Source organism: Antedon bifida, chromosome 4, assembly GCF_963402885.1.
Source record: "Antedon bifida chromosome 4, ecAntBifi1.1, whole genome shotgun sequence".
NCBI classification, from domain to species: domain Eukaryota; kingdom Metazoa; phylum Echinodermata; class Crinoidea; order Comatulida; family Antedonidae; genus Antedon; species Antedon bifida.
The window spans coordinates 25163786-25182559 of record NC_136229.1 but is presented as its reverse complement, the minus strand read 5'-3'; the positions used below and the strand labels follow the sequence as shown (position 1 = coordinate 25182559).

Here is an 18774-nt window from a genome sequence, read left to right as displayed (position 1 = left end):
ACCTAGAGTAGAGTCTTATGATTGTTGTTTATTTTACATGTAGCAGTACAATTTTGTATCAACTAGGTCTAGCTAGAAATGTTTTTTTTTGTGATATCCTGCATTATTCTGTTCCAGACTAACAACCAAAAAAAAATAACATTGCACTCCCAAAAAAAGATAGCCCTCTAGAAAAGTACCATTTTCAAATTCAAACAGGAGCCACAAACAATATAAGGTAAGAATAAACTTAACTATTTCCGACAAATGAACAGAAAACCTGAAAACTAAACTTGCAGCCAATCAAAAAAGCATTTTTCAATGGACAATTCAAAAGGACACACTGATCACATTGTGATTATGCTAATACCAGGCCTATTAATAATTGTTATTATTAGATAGATACAGATTAGATTATATTAGATAGTACTTTTTATAATAAATATTTATTATTAATGAGGTCATTGACACGAAATATGTATGATGTCATAACGTGCGCTGTAATGACGTCATTAATTCGTGTCATTGACCTTCAGCCCCTGAGAATTGATTTTCGCGCGAACTTAATAATAAACAACATGTGTTTTGAATTCTGATCCGAGTGCGGTGGTTGTCTTTCATGCTTTTAATAGAAATATTTCCACATCTAAATGCTACCAGGGTATTTTCAAAATGCCCGTAAACACTCTATTCAGCTATTTTAACAAGACACCTAAAGCATCAACTCCAGAAAACAATTCAAAAAGTGGCAACTCAACATCGCCGAAAGAGCAAGCTAAGCAAAAGCTTTTCAGCGAAAAGGATGCGTCCTCACCGGGAGTGACAGCTATCGAAACGAAGAGTAAGCTCGCTAGCTAGGCTCAGGCTTAGAATTTAACGGCCTGAATGTTTGTTTCTATATTATCATTATAGCCTAGGCCAGATCATATAATAATAGATTCTATTCGTAGGATATTATTAACTCACTCAGGAGCACAACAAACATAGTTAATAATAAATATATTAGATTAGGCTAGGCCTAATTTAATTATAATCATGGCATAAAGAATAAGTTACTCCATGTTATAATTTATCATCAAAAAGTAGGATAGGCCTAAAATTAGTAATGTCAAGGAAGAGGTCTGGGGTTGAGTGTGCACACTACTCCTGCTCCTAATCCACCCCTGTAATTAGTCAGATTTATTTTATTAATCTTTATTTTTCATGTTTTTGGCCGACAATACATATTTAAACTTTTTGTACAGGTAGTTGCAAGTTTTCAGAAGGCGATGTCGTCTGGGCAAAGCTTGAAGGATTTCCCTGGTGGCCTAGTCTAGTGTGTAAACACCCCACAGAAGCAACTTTCTTCAGGGCAAAGAAAATTCATGTTCAGTTCTTTGATGAGACTAAAAGCAGAGCATGGATAAACAGCAAGTTAGTAGTATTATTATAAAATCTTTCAGACGTTTTTTCAATGAAGTTGTGCTGAAGTTATGAATACAAAATATAAAAATGTTTACTACCAAAAATCAAATTTTCTTTTGTCTAGGTTTGTTGAAACATTTGAAGGTTTAAACGAGAAAGGTTTCCAAAGGGGTGGACGCTTTTTCTCTTGTCAGCCAGAAATTCGCAAAGGAGTACAAGCAGCTGCTGAAATTGCTGGAAAGGGACTTGATGAACGTTTAAAAATTATTGTTTGTTGTCCATCAGACAATGAAGAAGAAGACGAAGAGGATATGGATGTAGAATCCGGTAATTTAAATTAAAAAATAGTCCAGAACCAAGTTAAAAATCTTGGACATATATGTTTATCCCCAAAATTTTGAAAAATACAATACAAAAGATAGAACATAGGGCCCACTTGTTATGCCCTGCCCTCCCCCTCCCCTATTCAAAATCTTGCCAATGAAAGCATCCTATTAATGATCAAATGAATATCTTATCTTGTCAATGTAGAAGAAATCAATACAAGTAACAAAGAGAATGATTCAGAAGAGAATGTAGAGGAAGCTGTCAAGGAAGATACAAAGGACAATAAGAGGCCAAGGAGATCTGCAGTTGTCCAGTCAAAAAAGCGACGCAGAATTGTAGTGGAATCTGGCAGTGAAGAATCTGATGGTAGGTGATTCTCTCAATCACATTCTACCTACCATTTCCAATTCCTTACTATAGACACAGTTTGAAATGCTAAAAGAATATCCTCACGCACATACCTTTCACTGTTGTGAGAGCTTCTGCAATGACTCCAATTATTACAATATTGCATCATCGCAGAAGCTATTACAGCATAGTGTGGTATGTGAACATGTAAAGATGTTAGTTAATCTGTATTAGTTCGGTGCCAGTTACCAGAAACCTTTGAATTACTACCGATAATTCGCTAAAATGTTGGGATTTTTTTCAAAAACAGGAGATGAATTTAAACCGGGAGAAGAAGATGAAGAAGAATCAGATAATGAGAGTAGTGGCGTGGAAGAAGAGGAGGAAGACAGTTCAGTCAATTCAGATCCTGAAACTCCACAGGTAAATGATGCACTAAACTAAATATTAAAGGCAAAAGGTCAAGGTTGATGGTTTAATTTATTCTATCATTACAGTATAAACTGACAAGCTTGCATACTATTTTCTGGTTTAACCTAGAATTATAATTTTTAAATACAATAGGAGTTTGGACACCCAAATTCATAAAATCACTTCCAGTAATCGCATTTAAATATAATTTTTTAACTGTTTTAATTTCAGAAATCTAGAAAACGTAAACGAAGCACAAAACCAAGTGTTTCTTCGGCTCCAGGTAACAGAGCGGTTAAGAGAAGCATCACAGAGGTCATTGCAACACCAAAGACACCTGTGACACTCGCACCAAAAACACCTACAACACTCACACCAAGGGCAACTTTCACACCTTCTGCAGTTAAAAGCTCCCCTTCAGTCAGCCTAGCAACAAAGTCAAAGCTGTCATCATTCAAAGCTGAGGTTTGAATTGTTTTGTTTTTCGCTGTAAATACTACACTACACAGTATTAACCATTTAATTGTAATGCATGGTTTGCATAGGCTTTGAAACTGACACTTTTGAGTTTAGATCCTCTCTAGGAATAAGTTTGTCTTTCTTTCAATTTCCAACCAATTTTTTAAATCTAATATTTGTTTTCCTCCATTAATGCATCACCAACTATATCCAAGTAATATATGATTCTGTTTTCTATCCTTTAATAAAACCTAAAAAGCTATTTTTGTCATCTTTAGGTTTCTTCCCCATCTGGTCCTCCCACAGAAGATGGAGAAGCCAAATATCCCCATCAGACGTATGATTGGTTGAAAGATGGGAAGCGAAAGTAAACATTTTTGTTATTTAAAAACTATAGTAAAATTTACTATAAGGGTTGTAAGGAAACTTTAAAGATCCAGGAGGTTAATAATGCATTGTGGTATGCAAATTAAAGTACTGTTCTCTGTGCTGTAAAGAGGTTTCTTGGAGTGGATAAGTCTATAAATTAGTTTAGACAGTAAAGGTACATTCTTTTTCAGGAGGACAACATTGTCATATGTTCTGTGATATAGGTGTGAAATTATTTTTGATGTAGACTTTATGAAAGTTAGGCTAGTTATGATGCATGTCACATTTTAGTCTGAATATAGCAAAGATTTGAAATGAAAAAAACAATCTTTTTGACTGTATGTATCTTACAGAGACCTGAAAGGACTGGTGCATGGTGACCCAGATTATGACACTTCAACTCTCTACGTTCCTAAATCATTCCTCGACAAGTGCACACCGGTAAGTAATGTAATGCAGTGAGAAGCAATAATATGTTTTAACACTACATCTGACTTTTTTTCACTGGATTAAGGAGACACTTTCATAAAACAAATAAAGAGCAATATATGTTTCAACACTACATCCTATCTTTTTTTCAGTGAATTAAGGGGGCACTTTTTTGAGTCCCAAAGATAAGGATTCTAATAGGAATTCTACTGTATATATAAACTAAATAAGTGACATTTGCCAATGTTATTATAGTGGACACCCATGTAGATTTATATGTTATATTTTTTTTCTTTTTAGGCTATGAGACAATGGTGGGAAATGAAGTCTAAGTATTATGATTCAGTAATGTTCTTTAAGGTAGAGTCCTAAAATTGTATTTATTTGAACAACTGCTTTAGGCACCATGTCAAAAGTATTCTACTGCAGTGACTAAATTATGTGTGCCCTTTAAACTCTGTATACAATTGTTTAGCAAGTTTCTTTTGGGTAATCTACATCTACAATTTCCATGTGGTATGAACCTGGGTCAGGTCATAGGTTGAGGTCAGCAATTTTTTTCTTGATGCACATGGCCTATATGTTTGTTAATTTGTTATAATTGTTAATGAATTTTTGTTTATTCATAGATGGGAAAGTTTTATGAGTTATACCACCTAGATGCTGATATTGGAGTCAAAGAATTAGGAATAATATATATGAAGGTATTGAAACTTAGACTTGTTAAATAGCTGTATCTGGGCCTTGCTGTATGGTTGCATTTTGTATTGTACATGCCGTGTGTAATACTAATATCTCTATCTTTGTGTACATTATTTGAACAATATGACCATTTGTTGTAGGGTGGAATAGCCCATTGCGGTTTTCCAGAGATTGCCTTCGGCCGCTACAGTGAAACATTGGTTCAGAAAGGATACCGTGTACTGCGTGTTGAGCAAACTGAAACGCCAAACGATATGCAAGAGCGTTGTCGAAAAAGTGAGATGTGTTCCAATATTTGTTACTATTAAAGACTGCGAAGCAACAGCATTATATATTTGTGTGTTTCTGCAAACCAGTCCATGTTTTTAAAACAAGCTAATATGTGAAATTGGAATAGTGTTATATTAATTATGGTTAGAATCTGTCCTAATTTGTGATGTTGTATTATTGAATATCGGATCATAATGGTTTATTATTGTTACAGTCTTTTTCATATATAAATATTAAAGAAACTTTTTGTTTTGTTTTAGTGGGTGGTGGCGCAACAAAGTTTGACAAGGTAGTGAAGCGAGAGGCTTGCAGGGTTACTACATTAGGTAATTAAATGATTCATTTTAATCAAGGTCTCTAATTTGAGAGTTTTACATGCTAAATATGATTAACTCCTGTAAAGTTACACTGTGTAACTGTAAAATGTAAAGATGCCTCTCCACTCCCCCAAACCTCTGCATGACAGTTTGTTAAAAAGCATCATTAAGGTCGGCTAGGCACTGGACTACAGCTAAATCAGGCCAATAGGACCCAGCCCATATCTCCATTTGTAGTGTATACCTTGGACAATAAAGATATTATTAAGATGTAACTTGGTGATTAATGATTCTTACTTACCAAATACATTGTCTGTTATTTTTAAAACAACAAAGCATTCACTTACCAAAAATTGATTTCATTTCTATCTAAATATCCATTTAGGAACAAGAACATTTAGTTTCATTGACGGGGTCTCGTGCGATGCGAAGAACAACTATTTACTATCAATTGCTGAAAGACCATCTAACGACACAGCATCAGGTGGAACAAATTACGGTGTTTGTTTTATAGACACATCAATCGGGAAATTTCATGTAAATCGCATTTTATTGTTGAATTTTAAACACATACCCTCTTTCATCTTGAGTCTGTTTGTTATATAGTGGCTTTGTTAGGTCAGTTTCAGAGCCTAGTCTTTCTTTCGAACCCAACCTTTAGCCTAGAAATAATTGTTTCTCTGTTAATAGTATTGTATTTGTGTCTCTATTAATGATAATGTTTCATTTTATATTTTATTTTTGTATTGTTTATCTATGTACCTTTGATAGAAACCAATGAATGTTGATTGGTTGTTTTTGACTGATTACAAAAAAAAAGAAGAAAAAATGCAAATACTACTTTAGGCATCCAAAGGTACCTTCGAAGGGTTTGGTTATGGTGCTGTATTGAAATTAGTCTTGTTAGAAGGCTGTAAAATAAGCATTAAGGCTGTTTAGAAGATTTTAAAGGTGAGATTCCAGGCTAACCTGCCCGTCGCAATGCATTACGATATTTCTTCCCACAGCTCCTTAACCACACAGGTTGTAATGTTTCAGACAATTTGAAAGTGTTTCGATTCAATCTTGCAGATTGGTCAGTTTCAAGATGACCGGCACTGCTCTCGTATTCGGACATTACTTGCTCACTATACACCAGCTCAGGTGAGCATTCAAGCTTTTTTAGAACACTCCTGTACTGAAGAGGTCACACCCAATATAAAGAAGTATTTAAAAATAAATAATAATTCAAAATCTTTTTGTAGGTTTTGTTCGAAAGAGGAAAACAACAGTCGCAAACACAACAGATTCTTAACAACAACTTACTATCAGTATTAAAAGAGCCACTGGCACCGGGGAGCCAGTTCTGGTCTGCTGAAAAAACATTGAAACATTTTGTAGAAGAGAACTATATGATGGGTAATGAGGAGGGTAATAGTGATGGTGGACAAAACGTAACAAAATGGCCAGAAACTCTACAAGGATTGGTAGCAGAGGGTAAGCAACATTAGGAATTTCTTGTAAGAGGTTTAACTTCACAACATTAGTAACTACATTTATAGTTATATGTGTTATACCACTAGAGTACAAAACTAGGTAATAAGTGGGGATGTAGTGTATTGGTACTCGGGTAAAGGAGATCTAGGCAAATAGACAAGACCGTTTTATACACATGATTTAAAGTAGCCCTAGCCTATGTATAGACACACAAAAATAGCAGCATCTCAGTAATACATTGCAATGTAATGTAAATATGTAGTTATATATATGCGAGTATACGCTCTACCATTTTAAGGATCTTACACCATTTTAAGGATCTTACAGTAAGATCCTTAAAATGGTAGAGCGTATACTCGCACAACCGTCTCATCCCTTATTTTTAGAATACGAATTTCTCCCATCATTAGTCCGTATTAGATCTCTTTATACTCGAACTGGTAGATATAGAAAGTCATTTATTCCCAACTCCACAACTCAATATAACAGCAAAACATCAAGATTAGTATAACTATAAACTGTGTCTCATTTTAGTCTTCAATCCTGAATATGTAATACATATTGGCATATCATGTTTAATGACATTTAATGTTCATTTATTTATAGGAGACTCTCTTGGTTTGACACCAAGGGAAGGAAAGGAACTTGCTCTCAGTGCTTTTGGGGCTTGTATTTGGTAAGAATTAAAGTTAATCGTAACATTTCTTTCTTTTATATTTTCATCTGGCCATAATTTTCAATTAACTAGAATAATAACATCAATAATGAATACATTGTAATTTAGTCAGAAGCCATTGTATTTATATAAATTTATTTAATTTTGTAGGTATTTAAAGAAATGTTACCTACACCAGGAACTGTTGTCCATGAAGAATTTTACCACATATGTACCAGTAGATGACAAAGATAGTATTGAAATTAAAAACATTCCAACTGACTTCACAACTAGAAATAGACACATGGTAAGTAATATTTTTAAAACACTAGTAAAGTTGGGTTTTCCAGGGAATAGAGTCCAGAAGAGTTGGCTGTGATCTGCAATACCTTTTCAACCAATCGTGTACAATATTTAATGTGTTCTTGCAGGTTTTAGATGGCGTGACACTGGCCAATCTGGATATTTTAGAGAATAAGCTCACAGGAACCACTGAAGGAACGTTACTTGGCACAATGGAACAATGTTCAACGCCATTCGGCAAGCGTTTGTTCAAGCAGTGGCTCTGTGCCCCTCTATGCAATCCAGACGCAATAAATGACAGGTGAAGAGAAAATGGGTTTAAAGCTCTGTATATACTTTCAAACTTTTTGTGTCAAAAAATGTGATGTGCCCATATATGGACATGATGACGTCATATCACTACCATATTTGGGCATATCACTACCATATATGGACACATCACACTATTTTTGCCAAACTAGTTTAATAGTGTAGACAGAGCTTTAAAAATATTCTTAGCAAAACAATGGTTTCATTCCAACTGAATTATCTATTATGTGACATTAAATGGCCTATTTAATAGAACATATTTTTATTCAGGGGGATGATATATCTTAGATAGAAATAAACGTGCAGTTTAAAATCCACAGAAACGTTTTTTTCACCGATGATATATTTCCAAATATTATATTTTACAGATTAAATAGTATTGAAGATCTGTTGTCTGCCCCTGAAATTGTAGGAGAAGTAAAAGAGATCCTCATTAAACTACCAGACCTTGATAGACTCTTAAGCAAGTATGTTTTAGAGCAGGTTTTTAAAATAAAGGCTGTCATCATATTCATCTTCCATGAATAAAAGAGCAACACAGCCTGGAGTACCTACTGTATATTCATTTATTTTTTCAATTATGTAGTTGATAATATATCATCTAAATGCCGACTAGTTTCTTTTTTTACCTTACTAAGGTAGGAGAATCTCGAGTCGGTGATGATCAAGACAAAACTGGTGCTGACCAGGGATGAATTTGACTGAATTCCTGGTTAGCAATGAGGGTATATCCCCATACTTAGATTTAGGGGTTTTTTTTGGCATGGATAGTTTTTCAGTTTGTATGTACAGCATTTTGATGTCTCACAATATTAAAGCCCTATAGCGCTTAGAGTTCCAGTGGCCGCATTCACACTTAGGCTAAGGGAAACACTTAAAATAAACAAATAAATGAATCTATCTATCTAAGTAAATACAATTTAAGACTTAAATATATATTGAGTTAAGTGAAATAACTTAATATTGAACTTAAAGGGAAATATCTCATTTAAGTATGAACGGTCAATACGGCCACAGAATATTATGTATTATTGTATCCATCTACATATTCTAAATCAATTATTGCTTTTAATTTTTTTTAAAACCAGAATCCACTCACTTGGTTTAAAAAGAAAAGGAAACAATCACCCTGATAGTCGTGCCATCTTTTTTGAAGATGTCACCTACAGTAAAAAGAAAATTGAGGACTTTTTGGTGACATTGGAAGGGTTTAAAAGTGCGATGAGAATCACTAAACTATTTGAGAACAAAGAATTTAAGTGAGTACTGTATGTATAACATTAGTGCCTAAACTAAAATTATGTTTTTATTTCTGGCCTTTATTTTGTTTTTAGGAAGTTTATTTAACCTTTATTAACACTTAATATTTACAATGTACAGTTCTTTTCAGGACTAATGTGTATGCTGTAATTATTTCTGGCCTTTATTTCATTTTTAGGAAGTTTATTTAAATTTTATTTACACTTAATATTTACAATGTACAGTTCTTAGGTATAATATGTATAAGTGTTGTACTGTACCACAACACAAATGTAATGTCCTTAGAGCCCTCTTTTGACTTTATTTGAGTATCCACACAGAGAACTTGTCAAATAATAATGATTAATTTTTTATGTGAAACAATAACATTGAAAAATGAATAATTTTAACCACAGTCATAATATTGGCACAGCTTCAAAGCAATTCTCAGATAAGGACATCTGACTATACATTCCCAGTGCATCTTTCGAAAAGACTAAGGGTGATCTGATCCATTTAGAGAGAACATTTTGATTTAAACATATAACTGCTGATCAATCTGAATATGGAGTAGGAGACATAGTTTTGTGTTGTGTTTTTGGCTATATACCATTTGATAAATGCGTATATATAATAATATTTGTGTAGAAATTAACATAATTTCTCTTTATTCATCTCATAAACAATTTGCCTATGCTACACTGACTAAAATATTTCCTGCATTCTCACTGTATTGGGTTATGACTTTACCAGTCAATAGGGACTTTACGAAACACGACGGTTAGGGGAGGACGACGAATATCCTGTGTTCGCTAGAGCGTAAAATCATATACAGTCTAAGTCAACATAGCCGTTTTATTAGTTGCGAACCGTTGCGCGAAGACGATGACCGGTAGTCTCTCCCTCCCCTGTCTCGCAGCGCAGGGCCCTTTTGAATTGCTTGGTTCTGGTGATACAGCATAGGCCTAGCCTTCCAAGCTAGGGCCTCGTATTCAAACGCCGCTTTTAACACAGCCATTTTAACCCAATAAAAATGTTATTTCATTAAACAATTAAATTAGAAGTTCAAATATTATTTAGAGTTTTGAAAATTCCACGTTTAAGTGTAATTTGAACTGTATATTTAAGGTTATATGTACATTATTTGTAGTCGTTCTCCGTAAACGGGAAAATGGCAACTTTATCGTTCTCAAAAAGTTAAGACGACGGAATTTCACGCTAAGCTCCGCCCACTTTGTTAAAGCTCTTGCATAAATTATTCATGATCACCGTCCTGTGGCTTCCTGCCATGTTTCATAAAGTCCCTAATCACTTTGTTATGGAAGCCGCATACATGACCCTATGCCCCAATAGTACAAAAGGGAATTAAGTAATAATATTAGCCAAAATGGTATTTATATTAAACTGACTCATTCAACATAGAATGTGTTTATTGGGTTTTATCAATTGCTCAATTGCGTGAATCACTGAAGAGTAAGTGCATTGTTCATATCGCCTTTGTTGTGTCCAAAAATATGTAAACGGTAGGGTTGTCTGTCATAACGGATGATTGATAAAAAAGAATCAATGTCTAATGTTATGTACTTGTCTTCTCTAGTTTCTGTATACATATGGTACACTGCGGTAATTCATGCTTAAATTTTTGTTCAAATTAAATATGTAAACATGTGACTTCATAGAATTATGAACAATTACAAAAATATTTAATTCACTCTGTAATTTGAATTGAACTCTATTAGAACTGGTACATCAAGGCCAATGATACAATGCAGCTAAGCGTGTGTTCAGACCTACAGAGTTATGGTTTTAGGTTGGTGGTTTAGTAAACGATTAGTGGAAGCCATCTCTTACGAAACTAAATCGCTTACAAAACTGAAATTTTGTTCGTTATGAAAGCTCAAATTATTTCAGTTATGATGAGAAAGTCACACATTAATAATTTTGACCTCAAATTCATTCTGAATTGCAGTTTTTAATAAAAACGTCTAGTAAATCAAGTCAGAAAAATTTGCTGTTACGACGCTAATTATAATGTGACCTTGATTAACAAAAGAAAGCACCCACTTAGATGTGAACATACCCTAAAGGCGTATGGAATAACCTTTATAAACTTTTTTTTTAAAAGCAAGTAAATACTATTTTTAAACTCCAGAGGCAAATTTTCTCTGTTGTCCCCAGAATTTTATTCATTTGTCCTGTTTTTATCTTTTACTGATCTTTCTGTCTTTTATTTTCTCCCATAAACTTGTTTATTGGAGTGTTTACTTTATTGCATCTAATTTTATTTACTTATTTATTTATTTATTTCCTGGTGTACATGGTGTACCATAAACATTTTTTATGGCAAATTAATTTACTTAAATAAATGATATTAATTATTTATGATATAAATGTAAATTGTTTGTTAACATTGCGGTAGATTTTCTACCCCTGAATAAGGGGTTGGCCATAGTGTACATGTGTATACATTCCCCTTTGTTTGTTTCACACTGGAAAGTATCACCTTAATAAACAGTGTTTCCTGAACAGGCATGTCCCAAAGGGGAGATTTCTACTGATATAAATCTATTAGTTAAAGATTGTCCCTCTGAAAAATAATTTTTCAAATGTTTTTGATGTTCCATAATAATTATTTGACGAAAATTTTGATTGGAAAAAAATTATTTAAGTGAAAAAGCTGTAGTTTAAAGCATTAATATGCCATTTTAATGTCACATAATAGTTATTCACTGGATCGAAAAAAAGAATGATGAATGAATGAAAACATTTTAAAGCAAAAAATACTTAAATTGTAATGGTGTTTGGTTAAAATTAAACGTTTCTTTTGTCTTTTTATCAGTGAAATCATTTTTGGGTGTTTTTTTTACAGAAGTGAATAACTTTATTAAAGCTGCAAAATGGCCTATTTAAAGTCTGGTTTTATTAACATTAATTTTTCATGTTTTTGGGGACAATACATCTTTAACCAAATACTTAAATATTATTAATCAATTTTAGATCAACACTTTTAAACAAAAGCGTTACTTTATCGGGTCCAGAATCTCAAGGAAATTTTCCAGACCTTGCGAAGCTACTTCGTTTCTTTGAAGTAAGTTGATAACGTATTTTAAACTTTATTTCTTTTTGTTAATTATGAATCATATTTATCAATTTTTATTTTCCTTGTGTGCGATTAATTTCCTCTGTTTATAATTGTTTTATCTGTCTTCAACAATTTCAAACAACTTCGAACAATTTGATTTGTATTCATTTAAAGAAAATTGCAATAAGGTGGAAGAAATCCAACCAACAGAGATAAAACAAAAAACTAACAGACTTAGATAAAACAAAAAAACAAAGATATTCTAATACAATTTAACACATTTACTTTTCCTTCTTGCTTAGCATGCATTTGATCACAAAAAAGCTAAGCAACAGGGAGCTATTGTTCCAAGTCCAGGAGTCAACCAAGACTATGACACAGCCATTGCTGACATCAAGGGGTTAAACCGTGAGCTAAATGCTGTGTTGGAACGTCAAAAGAAACGTCTTGGCTGTAGCGTAAGTTCGTACCTAGTAAAAACTTATTTTGTCCAGTATCGGGCAATTTCCATAAATGTCAAGGTTAGGTGAAGAGTAGGGTTTCAGTTTTAGGTTTTAGTTTCATTTATTTATTCATCCAAATTTGTAAAAAAATTTTTAAAAAATACATTAAAAGTTGAAAATTCCATTAACAGAAAGGTGGTTAGGGTCTATTATTCTGTCTATACTATTAAACTAGTTTGACAAAAATAGTATGATGTGCCCAGATATGGTAGTGCTATGCTTAAATATGGTAGTGCTATGCTTAAATATGGTAGTGATATGACATCATCATGTCCATATACATCATATTTTTTTATCCCATAAAGTTTGATAGTGTAGACAGAGCTTTATACAGTCATCACATGTGTTGAACACATGAGATTCTGTTTCACATTTTCCTGTTACAATTTACAGTAAACAAGAATTAATAATTTATTGCGAATATTCATGTGTTATTCCATTATGTACAAACTTTGGTCCAAACATAGTAATTATTTTTAACCCTATTACCATGGATTACCATGGAACCTTCAATTTCTAATAATTTCTTGTTTACAGAAAATTACATATTGGGGAACCGGAAAGAACCGCTTTCAGCTTGAAATTCCTGAAAGCGCCCTCTCTCGGCACACTCCAGACGAGTATGATCTACAATCTCAGAAGAAAGGCTTCAAAAGGTATTGGACTAATGAAATCAAAGAACTGCTGGAAAATACGATGGCTGCGGAAGATCGGAGAGACAGTGCCCTAAAAGACTCCATGAGGGCGGTATTCCACCAGTTTGATGAAAAGTAAGTTTCGATTGTGTTTTTAAGTTTGTATACTGAGAGAGTGGGGTGAGGATGAAATTCAAATTCTGAAAAATGCGATAATGCCTTTTTTTTTTCATTGCAAACCAGTGTAAAAACCTGTAAATACATACTGTAATAAATAAAGTAAAGACCGTTTGACTGGACTGGCCACACTTGCTTGTACGTTTTTTTGCTGTTAATTAATAACATTTTCTTTTGTCCATAGTTATGAAGAGTGGCAGGCATGTGTTCAGTGCCTTTCTGTGCTAGATGTCTTGCTTAGCCTAACGTCTTATAGCCAGGCACCAGGCATGTGCAGACCAAAGCTTGTTCTACCTGGAAATGATGAGAAGGTATGACAAAAAAAATGTTTATTCTGTAACAATTTTAATAAATCAACATAGGCCAGTCAGTAATACTAATAGTAGTGGCACTTGCTAAATCCCATTACAAATTCTCCGACTCTGCAACTGCACCACTGACTTTTCAATGTTGTGTCATGGCCATGGAAAATAGATTATATGGTTCTCATCAGCTGCATAAAAAAGTTCTGCTTTTTTCTGTTTTTGTCTTTGTTTTTAATTAAAATTAAAATCTGGAGATATTTTCATCCTCTTCTGTCTTATATAGTATTTTTTGATTTCATTTATTTTTTGTAAAAAAACTAAGGTTAATTAATCGTTACTAATAAAATATGTGTACATGGTTTGATTTTTCTCCATTTTTCAGCCGTTCATATCAATCAGAGAAGCCCGACATGCCTGTATCGCACACACTGCAAGTGGAGATGACTTCATTCCTAACGATACATACATTGGTATTGCAAACGTACGTCTCTTTCAATTGAATATATTTTGAATTCTACACATTTTGTAACAAAAATGTATATTTAACGTTCCCTATTTTAAGGGAAAGTTATTTCGGATCTTCATCGTTATTAGTTCCCACAATTATCATGTTAATTATCACGGAACTAGTTTTGATCACGGATTGGGCCCCTCTACAAAGCTGCGACTGCCAACGTCCACAAATTATACTCATTCAGAATAGCTTATTGAATTCATTAAATCATTTATGTATAACTATGTAAATAAAACAATTTTTAACAGGAAAATGATTCCGATAGTTCAGCATCTGGATCTTGTGTTCTGGTTACCGGTCCAAATATGGGTGGCAAGTCAACATTGATGCGACAAGTTGGGCTAGTGGTGGTTATTGCGCAACTTGGATGCTACGTACCAGCTGAAGCATGTACTTTGACCCCAGTAGATCGCATCTTCACTCGACTTGGGGCTAGTGACAATATTATGGCAGGTAAATGTTTTATTTGTCTATGGTTTTTACTGTGCAAACACATTTAGTTTCTCCCTAATATTCTTTGATTATACAATAACAGTTTAAATACATTTATATTAAAACTGTTCTTTCTTATTCATATTTCGTAGGTGAAAGTACATTTTTTGTTGAGCTGAGCGAAACATCTTCCATCCTACAACACGCAACAACCCATTCGTTAGTGCTACTAGACGAACTCGGCAGAGGGACAGCGACGTATGATGGAACAGCTATTGCTAGTGCCGTTGTCAAAGAGTTAACAGAAAACGTCAAATGCAGAACACTTTTCTCAACTCATTATCACTCGCTCGTTGAGGATTTTGCACATGATCCAAATATACAATTAGGCCATATGGTAATTGTGTTTTTATGTACCCTTGATTTCATCAGTTCTCCTTTAAATTGTACATAATTTTTTTAATTTGTTATGAACTACAAAGGGATCAACGCACCAAGTACCAACAAATCAACTCGATACAATACCTTCGAAATGTGTTGATAATGAAAAACTGGCTGCTGAAAGACTAACTTGAAAAAAAAACTATTTGTGCAAATTTTGAGTTTTGTTTTTAGGTAAATAGGTGGTATAATAGTCTTTTGTTATTCTTAGTATTATTTTTTCCACTTTTTTTCAGGCTTGTATGGTTGAAAACGAAAATGATGACGATCCAAGTCAAGAGACAATCACATTCCTGTACAAGTTTGTGAAGGGAGCATGTCCAAAGAGTTATGGGTTTAATGCAGCTAGGCTAGCTAACATCCCAGATGAAGTAAGTACTACGTCTAACCATTTTATCACTGGCGGAGAGGGGTGCGATGGGGTTTGGAAGAGTGTTTTTTTATCCCATTTCTCAAGTGAGAAATATATATGACGCATATTTTAGATTTTTATATATTCATAATCTATATTTAATAAGCTTTAAAATGAGCCCTTGTTTATTAAAATTGGTTTATTATATGAAGAGTTATTAATGAAAACATACGAGTCACTTTCTAGCTCAGGAAATCTTCATTTTGAGAAAATAAACAATGAAGTAGCGACGCCGATTAACTGGGCTAGCCAGCCGATCAACGCGACAAGACTCTCTGCAAAACTCGCTATTTTCTTCTCAATACTAATCGCTGTATGGTACATAATATTATGTTTTTTGTTATTTTTTAAAAATATATAGATAAAAATAACGATTAAATTCCTAAATATACACCTTAATAAAACCAATTTCCATTGGCTAGATAGGTACCAAACATTACATGATTTGGGTTAGCGGTTTGTTTACAGAAGCACAGTAAAGAAAGTTGATTTTTGAGTGAACAAAAATACAATTTCCTAATGATTTTCCATGGAAACGACTTAAATAATTGCAAAATACACATACTTGTGATATTTTTTCATGAATAAGAGTTTGATATGTTAAAGTGTTTATATTATCGTTTTTAATTGAAATTTTAAAATGGATAGGTTAGGCCGTTTTTCACATTCTGAACTTTAAGGCTAAATATCTCAAAAGTTCAGGTTGCGACTCTGCGCCGTTTTTTGATGCCAGGCCTCATATGACTACTGACAGGCTATTGTATGCATACAACAGAGAATTGAACATTTAACGCTTGAATGAATCAAATATTTATCATCTGAGGTTTAGATCAACACATGATTGTTGTTCCCTGGACATGCACAAAAGTACAAGTTTCCCAGTGAAGCACACAATTTAGCATAAAAATGATATTTAAGTACAAAGAAAAGAGAAAGCACTTGTATAATTTATTAGAAATTATTGTGTGATTTTAGCTTAAAAGTACTGTGCACCATGCAGCTAAATTAATAGTACAAGTCCTAGGTTATTTTGTAAAAAAACATTTTGCCACACATGGCGTGCCATACAGATACTTGAGCTGGAATCACCGTCTAGGCAATGTCACATCCTTTGCTACTTCAATTTCAAGGTACAAAAAACAAAATGTTTGCAGATGACAACAATTTAAAAAGAAATAACTAGAGAGATGGTGGAAAGCCTGTGGCGCAGTGTGTTGGACGCTGGATAACTGATCGTAAATTACCTCTTTATACTTTAATGAGTGTCAACAAAACAAAATCTTTCTTGCAGATTATTAAGGTTGCCAAGAAGAAAGCTGCAGATTTTGAAGCGTCATCTGAACGACTTAAACTATTGAGGGCGCTGAACAGAATCTCAAGGTCATGCAAAATAGAAGATTTGATATCAATGAGAAATTCCATCAAACTAACATATTAGTTATTTCTTTCATAGAACCCGATTCTAAAGCTCTGTCTACACTATCAAACTAGTTTGACAAAAAAAGTGTGATGTGCCCAAATATGGTAGTGCTATGACATCATCATATATATACATCAGTATATATATGGGCACATAAACTTTGATAGTGTAGACAGAACGTCAGTGCTGACAATATTTGTCCAGTATCATAGGCAAATTCCTTAGTACAGCATCTTATTGTGTAAAGTTAGTTTAGGGTGAATACAGGGTGTGATACAGGCATGTCGGACACATCACAGGATTTGCCTATGATGCTGTACATTACTGAGAATCTACTTACCTAGAGAGGTTTTTTTTTCGACCAGGAACATCAGTCCCTGAATTAACTTAGGTTGTTTTTGATAATGAACACATGAAAGTAGGGTGTTTTTGATAATGAACACATAGAAGTAGGGTTTTTGATAATGAACACATGAAAGTAGGGTGTTTTTGATAATGAACACATGGAAGTAAGGCGTTTTTGATAATGAACACATGGAAATATGGTGTTTTTGATAATTAACACATGAAAGTAGGGCGTTTTTGATAATGAACACATGAAAGTAGGGTGTTTTTGATAATGAACACATGAAAGTATGGTGTTTTTGATAATGAACACATGGAAGTAAGGCGTTTTTGATAATGAACACATAGAAATATGGTGTTTTTGATAATGAACAAATGAAAGTAGGGCGGTTTTGATAACGAACAAAACGGTAAAAGCAATCAGTGGGCGCTACTTTTGTAATGTATTTGTTGTTGACATGTTATTTCGTCAATTTGTTTACACATAGAGATATTGTGCTACTATTGTACTTAAAATATGTGTCAATCCTCACTGCATTCTTTTCAAAAATTCATTACCTCTTCTCAATGGGGTCACCAGTTCACAATGTGAGAGTTTCATTATGAAACATGAAAATACTCAATCACGCATGCAGCTAATACTAATAGATGTGTAACAATAAATGGTATGCTTTTTACATAAAAATTGACTTTTTTGTTGAAATATTGTATATGGATTGTCAAGCACAACAAATACTACAAAGTTAACGACAAGTCAAATTCATTACTTTATTATCAACAATGGCCTGTGTTACAAATGCATACAATGACCCCATATGTATCAGCAGTATACAATGGATCAAAGCTTTTATATCGGTATACACTGTATAAGTAATTCTTATGTATTGTTCACACAGACGCGAATAATAATAGTACCAACATAGTGTTTTTAACAAAATAAACTGTTTGTATTCGTTCAATCACCAGAGAGAATATTTTTATGAGGTATGAAAGTTCTGAATTTGTGTAGTACAGTATATCTCTTTTTTATATTTGATGCCAGTTTCAAATGTATTTCCATTTTATTACTATGGACAAGTAAATAATATCAGTATCAGATCAGCGCTCCCCATCGCCCTACATTCACATTTGTATTTACTGTCGCACTTTGTAATACGCACTTTGTAATACATGTCGCACTTTATAATAACCTATCGCACTTTGCAATAACCTGTCGCACTTTGTAATAACCTTAAACACTTTGTAATAACCTATAGCACTTTGTAATTATCCTTTCGCACTTTGTAATAACTTATAGCACTTTGTAATAACCTATAGCACTTTGTAATAACCTATAGCACTTTGTAATACCTGTTGCACTTTTTAATACTTGTCGCACTTTTTAATACCTGTCGCACTTTGTAATAAATTGTCGCACTTTGTAATAAATTGTCGCACTTTGTAATACCTATCGCACATTGAAATAACCGGTCGCAATTTGTAATAACATGTCGCAATTTGCAATTACCTGC

The 18774-nt window shown here is 33.5% G+C and overlaps 1 protein-coding gene across 2 annotated transcripts; it reads left to right on the top strand.

Annotated features, from left to right (window-relative positions):
• Positions 1-551: 551 nt before the first annotated feature.
• On the top strand, positions 552-18039 carry LOC144841401 (DNA mismatch repair protein Msh6-like). Of its 2 annotated transcripts, XR_013612025.1 has the most exons (30): positions 552-820; positions 1224-1392; positions 1508-1710; positions 1915-2076; positions 2369-2481; positions 2701-2934; positions 3207-3295; positions 3651-3738; positions 4027-4086; positions 4356-4430; positions 4569-4704; positions 4959-5024; positions 5401-5552; positions 6087-6158; positions 6260-6491; positions 7098-7167; positions 7318-7453; positions 7578-7750; positions 8127-8225; positions 8847-9017; positions 11995-12085; positions 12382-12537; positions 13120-13352; positions 13579-13705; positions 14082-14180; positions 14462-14666; positions 14798-15042; positions 15323-15457; positions 16790-17372; positions 17433-18039. XR_013612025.1 is itself a non-coding variant. In XM_078697726.1 (29 exons), exons 1-29 carry the CDS (start codon positions 652-654, stop codon positions 16934-16936), a joined length of 4107 nt encoding a protein of 1368 aa, XP_078553852.1. In that variant the 5' UTR covers positions 552-651; the 3' UTR covers positions 16937-18038. The 2 variants fall into 2 exon arrangements, 1 of the variants encoding a protein (XP_078553852.1); XM_078697726.1 differs by having other exon boundaries at positions 16790-18038.
• The last annotated feature ends 735 nt before the right edge of the window (positions 18040-18774 follow it).

Excerpts from the sequence above, each read along its gene's own strand:
- LOC144841401 (XM_078697726.1), top strand. The coding sequence starts at position 652 with ATGCCCGTAAACACTCTATTCAGCTATTTTAACAAGACACCTAAAGCA. Across the intron at positions 6,492-7,097 it reads ACAAGGATTGGTAGCAGAGG|GAGACTCTCTTGGTTTGACA; the intron begins GTAAGCAACATT and ends ATTTATTTATAG. Across the intron at positions 15,043-15,322 it reads ATATACAATTAGGCCATATG|GCTTGTATGGTTGAAAACGA; the intron begins GTAATTGTGTTT and ends ACTTTTTTTCAG.